This window comes from Ammodytes marinus (assembly GCF_949987685.1).
Source record: "Ammodytes marinus genome assembly, contig: scaffold_371, whole genome shotgun sequence".
NCBI classification, from domain to species: Eukaryota; Metazoa; Chordata; class Actinopteri; order Uranoscopiformes; family Ammodytidae; genus Ammodytes; species Ammodytes marinus.
Genome location: NW_027648155.1, coordinates 22,501 through 30,917, shown reverse-complemented (window position 1 = coordinate 30,917; position 8,417 = coordinate 22,501). Strand labels below are relative to the sequence as shown.

General features: G+C 44.4%; 1 protein-coding gene across 1 annotated transcript in view; it reads right to left on the bottom strand.

Moving 5' to 3' along the window:
• Positions 1-1,801: 1,801 nt before the first annotated feature.
• LOC307270977 (zinc finger E-box-binding homeobox 2-like) overlaps positions 1,802-8,417 on the bottom strand; it is a gene marked incomplete at its 3' end in the record, with an annotated part of 15,822 nt that continues 9,206 nt past the window's right edge. The window contains exons 6-9 of the mRNA XM_080054865.1: positions 7,760-8,250; positions 5,580-6,539; positions 4,814-5,158; positions 1,802-1,994 (exon numbers count right to left, since the gene is read on the bottom strand). Of these exons, the coding sequence (XP_079910991.1) occupies positions 1,802-1,994; positions 4,814-5,158; positions 5,580-6,539; positions 7,760-8,250 (1,989 nt within the window). The remainder of the gene's footprint in view (positions 1,995-4,813; positions 5,159-5,579; positions 6,540-7,759; positions 8,251-8,417) is intronic.

The following is an 8,417-nucleotide window of genomic DNA, read 5'->3' as shown; positions in this document are numbered from 1 at the left end:
TGTGTGTGTGTGTGTGTGTGTGTGTGTGTGTGTGTAGTGTGTGTGTGTGTGTGTAGTGTGTGTGTGTGTGTGTGTGTGTGTGTGTGTGTGTGTGTGTGTGTGTGTGTGTGTGTGTGTGTGTGTGTGTGTGTATTGCTCCGGGTTTGAGCGATAGTTCAACTGTTAGATATTCAAATTCAAATCAAAGTGTTTGTTTCCAGTGAAATGGACCAACTCTCTTCTGTGATTAATATTTCCTTTTGATCTCCTACGTACAGTCACACACACACACACACACACACACACACACACACACACACACACACACACACAGAGTCACACACACACACACACACACACACACAGAGTCACACACACTGTAACACAGATGCACACACACACATTCTCACCGAACACACACACAAAAAAATATACAAACACACACACAGTTGCTGACACACAAACAGACACACACACACGCACACACACACACACACACACACACACACACACACACACACACACACAGTTGCTGACACACACACACACACACACACACACACACACACACACACACACACACACACACGCGGTCACAGTATGAATGAGATATTTGGGGCGCTGCATGTTTATGTAGCTCGACCCCCCGCTGTAGAGAAAGGAACACGTTAAGACGATAAAAACAATAAAATAACAGAAATAGAACATACAGAACAGACTCTCAGAGGGGGGGGGGGGCTAAGAAACAGAGATATGAAGGAGAAGGAGCAACAGAGATGTACTAATGGCTGATAACTTCATGGTGTTTTATTGTTTTAATGTAATAATAATAAAACTTGCCAGTACTGTTAAAAAAGATTCTGAACCCAGTGTTTGCTCATATAATAAGTTATTTCATTATTGGTGGTTTTTAACACAAACGTATTATTATCATTATTACATTATGGGCAAAAAAATCATTACTTTATTAGGTTCAGAAAACAATTATTTTTTTTTTTTTTTTTTTTTGGGCATTTTTATGCTTTATTGATAGTGTAGAGACAGAGGTGAAATGGGGCAGAGAGGGGAGTGACATGCAGAGAACGAATCGAACCCGGGTCTGCTGCTGGGGTGGGGGGGACGCCCTACCAACTGAGCTGTGGGCCCATGGGGGGGGACGCCCTACCAACTGAGCTAAGGGCCCATGGGGGGGGACGCCCTACCAACTGAGCTAAGGGCCCATGGGGGGGGACGCCCTACCAACTGAGCTAAGGGCCCATGGGGGGGGACGCCCTACCAACTGAGCTAAGGGCGCCCCCGGTTCAGAAAACCTTTTACGTTATTGGCAAATTACTACATTTGCAGCTTTTCTTACAATAAAAACGAATAAATTCTCACGTTTTCAGCCATTATTACTTCACTGACTGCTACAAGGCACAAAGAGTTATCACAAATACTGTGTGCAAGAGCCTTAACCCGTACTGTAAGCATGAGGGGCATGGGGGTAATAAAGAATAGAACTCCAAACGGTATATATACACAGTTAAAGTGTAGGCATGGGGGTGTGGGGTAGGAAAAGGAATAATATAATAATAATAGAAAAGAAAAGAATAGAAAAGAATATAATAGAACCAAACCAAGCGGTATATGTACACACAGTTATAGTGTAGGCATGGGGCATGGCATGGGTAATAAGAATAGAATGGAATAGAACTCCAAACGGTATATAAACACAGTTATAGTGGGGTGTGGGGGTGTGGGGGTGTGGGGTAGGAAAAGGAATCATATAATAATAATAGAATAGAAAAGAATATAATAGAACCAAACCAAGCGGTATATGTACCTGTGTGTTCATATTTGTGTCTGAGCAGCGAGCTCGTCTTCTGGAATGTTTTGTCGCACATGTCACAGGCGTACGTACCACTGTCTGTCTTCTTCAGCGCACCGTCTGTCTTCTTCAGCCTCCGCACGTCGCCCTCTGTGACATCATCAAACCCCGACAGGTAGTCCCCCCCGCCGTCCAATAGCAGCTCCCCCTGAAAGGACAACACAAGATTTATTAAAATACATATATAACATATATATTTTTTTTTAATCCCGGTAAAGGGTTTTTTACTGGGAGTTTTTTCTCAGCCGAGCTAAGGGTGTAAGGGCAGAGGGATAGATAGATAGATAGATAGATAGATAGATAGATAGATAGATAGATAGATAGATAGATAGATAGATAGATAGATAGATAGATAGATAGATAGATAGATAGATAGATAGATAGATAGATAGATAGATAGATAGATAGATAGATAGATAGATAGATAGATAGATAGATAGATAGATAGATAGATAGATAGATAGATAGATAAGGGCAGAGGGTGTCATATTGTATGGAATGTAAAGCCCACTGAGACAAATGTCTATTTGTGATTTTGGGCTATACAAATAAAACTGATTTGATTTGATTTGATATGTAACATTAAAATACAGGGTTTAAATAGCTTTTTAGAGAAGCTACGAGGAACTTTTTGAAATATTTCAAAGTTCCACCTGAAAGACAACGCAAGGTTTATTAAAATGCATTCGTAAGGCTTTATTAAAGTAGCTACGAGGAACTTTTTTTATTATTTTTTGTCATTCTCAAGCTTTATTAGACAGTACAGAGTTGAATTGGGGAGACAGAGAGAGAGAGAGAGAGACAGACAGAGAGAGCGAGAGAGAGAGACAGAGAGAGAGAGAGAGAGAGAGAGAGAGAGAGAGAGAGAGAGAGACAGAGAGAGAGAGAGAGAGAGAGAGAGAGAGAGAGAGAGAGAGAGAGAGAGAGAGAGAGAGAGAGGGGGGATGACCTGCAGTAAAGGTCCACGGGTCGGATTTGAACCCGCGACCACTGCAATGAAGGCCGGAGCCAATATGGTACACGCTCTATCCACTACACCACCGGAACTTTTTAAATATTGAAATGCTCCCCCTTAAAGAGAAGGCAAGCTCTTAAATATTCAGCTTCATAGAGGATTTTAAAGTCTCTACGAGGAACTTTTAAATATTTCTGAAACAGTCTTATTTTTCCTCTGATGAACATAAATTACATGTTAACAGCATTTCTGTGTGTGTTAATTCTAGCGCCCCCTTTGGACAAAAGCGGTAGTGTTTTTTACCACGCCAGCTGTTGTTCCTGGGTGAGCGTATACCCATGACAAAGGCATTAAGAAAAACTATATAAAAATAGCATTCTTTGCACTGATGGTCTCGTTTGCTGTTACATGTAATTTATGATCATCAGAGGAAAAATGAGACTGTTTCAGAAATATTTAAAAGTTCCTCGTAGAGACTTTAGGGTTTAGTTTTAAAGGTAGCAACAGTTTGGGGCCGAGCCAAGAGACGGATCGTATTATAATCCCCACACCTGTCAACTCCACACCCAGAGACACACACACACACACACACACACACACACACACACACACACACACACACACACACAAACACACACACACACACACACACACACACACACACACACACACACACACACACACACACACACACACACGGAGACACCCCCCACTGCCTACTGATCCAGTGTCTGGACAGGGCTTAAAGGTAAGTCCCCTCAATAAGGAGGTGTGTGTGCGTGAGTGAGTGTGTGTGTGTGTGCGTGTGTGTGTGTGTGTGTGTGTGTGTGAATGGAGGGATTGTCTACAGATACAGACAGACACCAGGTGAATAACACAGAACTAATTAATCTCCTAAACTGAATCGTGTCTCGAGCTGTCAATCAAACTGCTCGTTCTGCTTTTATTTGGTTTCTTGACACATGAACCAAAATAGTTCTACAGACCCTAACCCTCTAACCCTAACCCTTCTACAGACCCTAACCCTCTAACCCTCTAACCCTAACCCCCTAACCCTCTAACCCTCTAACCCTCTAACCCCCTAACCCTCTAACCCTAACCCTCTAACCCTCTAACCCCCTAACCCTCTAACCCCCTAACCCTCTAACCCTAACCCTCTAACCCTCTAACCCTCTAACCCCCTAACCCTCTAACCCTAACCCTCTCACCCTCTAACCCTCTAACCCTCTAACCCCCTAACCCTCTAACCCTAACCCTCTAACCCTCTAACCCTCTAACCCTAACCCTAACCCTCTAACCCTCTCACCCTCTAACCCTCTAACCCTAACCCTCTAACCCTCTAACCCTAACCCTAACCCTAACCCTCTAACCCTAACCCTCTAACCCTAACCCTAACCCTCTAACCCTAACCCTCTAACCCTCTAACCCTAACCCTAACCCTCTAACCCTAACCCTCTAACCTTCTAACCCTCTAACCCTAACCCTAACCCTCTAACCCTAACCCTAACCCTCTAACCCTCTAACCCTAACCCTAACCCTAACCCTAACCCTCTAACCCTAACCCTAACCCTTCTACAGACCCTTACCTTCAATTTAAAATAGAAAACTAAACTTTCACATGGACTTAAGATAATATAAGATATAATTTATTCATTGCAACAGGGACATTTAGGTTTTCCAGCAGCCAGCATACATCAAAGGTCAGTGATTCTGGAGAACGCTTGTTCTTGTCAAAATCACTTTTAGTCAAAATCAGTGAATATCTCCTCATGATCCACTACCTGTCTGTACTGTGTGAATATCTGCTCATGATCCACTACCTGTCTGTACTGTGTGAATATCTCCTCATGATCCACTACCTGTCTGTACTGTGTGTGAGCTGAGAGAAATTCAGTCCTAATCCACAGCCTAGACTCTGTGAACTGGCATGTTGCTAGCTACGATGGGCCCTCGTTGTTTACGTACCCGTTTACAACCGCCAAAATGGTGGATAAAATCTCGCCAGTTTTTACCTGGAAGCTCGGTTTGCGCTGGTACTTTCTCCTCTGTTGCAGGTCGGAGAACGTGGCTGCGGCTCCGTATGTGTAAGCCATGTGAGGCAGGAAGCTCATGGGGTCAAGCCCAGGATAGGGCCTCAATCCTGGGATGCTTGGCTGGGTTTGTGTCATGAAGCCTGGAGCATGGTACCCTCCTCCATGGGCAGACAGGGAGCTATACACCCCAGCAGGGCCACCTCCAAACGGGTTGAGGCCAAACAGAGGACTGGGGCTCTTATGGTGCAGCGAGCTCACACCTTCTGAACACAGGACTTCTTTCTTTATGTTGAGCAGATCTAACCCACCGTCTCGCCCGTGTGTCTAGAGGAGAGGAGAGGGGTTATGTTAATACTCTGAAGGAAATATATCAACTTCTAAAGCACTTACATCAACTAAACTTTCCATAATCATTCTCAGCACTATTCTGAAGGTTATTACAGAAGGATTTGTTTATATGTTGTTCACTGTCTGATTTATGAGAAATGTTGTTCTTAAAAACATGATGAAAATTTATTTTTTAAGACCTGTACTTAGTATTTCTTGATTTATAAAAAGAAAAAACGCTGTATCCAAAATCTGTTTAGTAAAAACTTTGGACTCTAATATGTTATACAAATTAAAATACTATTTTAACTCCTCTGGCTTTATCCAACATCTCGATTCTTCCTTCTGAACAACAACCATTAATGTGCCTTTCTAGATCAATATATCATCTGTATTTTGCCTCCCAACCCCTCCTCACCTCTCCGTTGTAGCCGTTGTGCCCGTGCCGTCCCCCCACAGAGGGCGTCATGTGGACCATGAGGTGTTTGGGCACAGACAGGTCCAGAGGACTGTCTCCATGCGTCTCCTCAGGCAGACTGTTGGGAGTGTATGAGCTGGTCTGAGACGCTTTGGAAGAAGTCGAGGAGAGATTGAGAGGTGACGACGTATTGCTTCTCATCGTGTCTGTGTGTGTGTCCGCTCCCTTCTCCCCTCCTCCTCCTACTCCTGTCTGTCTGTTTGATGTAAACTTTGTGAATTTATGGGCTGCGTCTCCGTTAGAATGAAACCCTCCTTGTAATAAATCCATCGGTGACCTGCTCATCATGCTATATTCAGAATCAGATTTTTTCTTATAGCTGCTGCCGCCTCCACTTCCTCCTTGGCGGGAATTCTGTCTTTTCCACTGAGAGAACGATTCCTTCACGAACTCCTGAGGCAGACCGACGGCTATGGAGATCTTCAGCAGTTCGTCCGAGTTGGGTTCGGTGTTCATGGCGAAATAGGCTTTAAGCACGTTGACGTTATCTTTGAAAGGGTGAATCGGGCTAGCGGGGCTGCTTATCTCCAAGGGCTGCAGCACCGCTTTGATCTCCTCGTTCATTTTGCACAGATATCTCTCGTGTTGGTGCAGCGGTATCGGGCCGGAGAAAGACTCTTTACAGAACTGACAGGAGAACGGTAAGAAGGGAACCGGGCCTTCCATGGATTTATCTTCACAGCTGATTTCACCGGAGCGTGTTTGAGTGAAATGGTTCTGAGAGAGAGACGATTCTGTTTTGTTCTTGACGTCCGAGTCGATGAGGCTTTTTGCTTCGTTGACCTTCTCCAGTGTGAAGTCGATGATGCTCTTGGTGAGGTTTCCCTGGCCGACCATCTGCGCTCCGAGCTCCTTCATATACGCCCGGAGTTTAGAGATCTCCTCGGGGCTACCGTCCATCTGCAGGAGAAGAAGAAGAAGAAGAAGAAGAAGAAGAAGAAGAAGAAGAAGAAGAAGAAGAAGAAGAAGAAGAAGAAGAAGAAGAAGAAGAAGAAGAAGAAGAAGAAAAAGGCATTTGATTGAGATATTTCAAAATAAAACAATCCAAGACACATACAAATGTATTTAGTTCACAAATAAACAGAAGAAAATAAAACTAGAACATGCATTTCCTGTAAAATTTGTGTGAATGCTGGATGCTGAAAAGCCGGATGCTAAACGTGATAGCTGAATGATTTGGAAAATATTTGGATAAGATTAAAGCTGGGGTATGTGATTTCTGAAATTAACATGAGCTGTACACTTTGACCAATCAGAGCGAGGCTCCGATTCTCTGTTCTTATTGGCTGTTGGGACTGTCCATTCACTTTGGCACGACTTTGTTGGTGTAGAGCGTGTCAGGGAGGGACCATAGGGGAGGGACCAAAGAGAACAAGTGGAGCGGTTGAGGTATTTGGATTCGAATCTCTATCCCAACTGCCATTTTCTCCCCAAATTCTCCACCCCAGCTTTAAAAAGCTCTAATAAATGGTAAATGGTAAATGGACTTGACTTATATAGCGCTTTCTAGCCGATTTTCTCAGCCCCAAAGCGCTTTACATATCTTACCACATTCACACACTCATACACCGATTGTAAGTATAAAAGGAGTTGATAAGTTGAATCCACACAATGTATGTTATGAAAGATGCAACATTTTTAAACGTCAATACATTTCTTGCTGAAAGTATGATTCCAGCATTCACACTAACTCCTCCACAAGCAGACCCGGGTTAGAATCCAGCCTGGGTCGTTCTCTGCATGTCATTCCCCTCTCTGTCTGTCTGTTTGTCTGTCTGTCTGTCTGTCTGTCTGTCTGTCTGTCTGTCTGTCTGTCCTCTTCACAGCAGACCCGGGTTAGAATCCAGCCCGGGTCGTTCTCTGCATGTCATTCCCCTCTCTCTCTCTCTCTGTCTGTCTGTCTGTCTGTCTGTCTGTCCTCTTCACAGCAGACCCGGGTTAGAATCCAGCCCGGGTCGTTCTCTGCATGTCATTCCCCTCTCTGACACATTTCATCTCTGTCTCCTCAAACTGTCTAATAAAGCATGAAAGGTGCTGTCTAATAAAGCATGAAAGGTGCCCAAAACATTGTATTAAAACATAATAATAACAAATAAAAACCCCAAGCCATTGCTTCGTACCTTCTGTCTGCACACGGTGTTATCCACTATCTGTAGAACCTTCTGGACTTCGTTTAGGTTGTTCCCTGTGTATCCCAGCAACCCCAGACTGCCCAGATGTTGTTGCAATGCATTGTGGGAGGAGCCGTGAACCCCCGCGTGCCCGTTCATGTAAACGCCGGCGCCACCAAACCCGTGTTGAGACGCCAGCAGCATCCGGTAGTCGTTAAAATCCATCGGTTCGGCTTTAATATCCATCTGTTGGTGTTGGTCCTGGGTCGATTGTCGGCCATTTTCTAGCTTGTTGCGTAACTGTGCGATGGCCGGACTTCCTGGTGATGATGTCACAGAGTTGGGGGAGGAGCTTCCGGGCTTGTTGCTGTTGCTGTGGTTACGTATCCGGCCGTTGAGTGACAGCAGGCCGACACATTTCTTGCTGCTGATGTGAGAGGAGTAGGAGCCGGAGTGAGAGAAGCGCTTCTTACAGTTGGAGCATTCGTACGGTTTCTCCCCTGGAAATACAACCAGAAGAAATGGGTTAGTGTTTAGGTTGAATACATGCTGTTCTTTAATATACACAGCTACACAGACAGACAGAGAGACAGACAGACAGACAGACAGACAGACAGACAGACAGACAGACACACAGACAGACAGACAGACAGACAGACAGACAGAT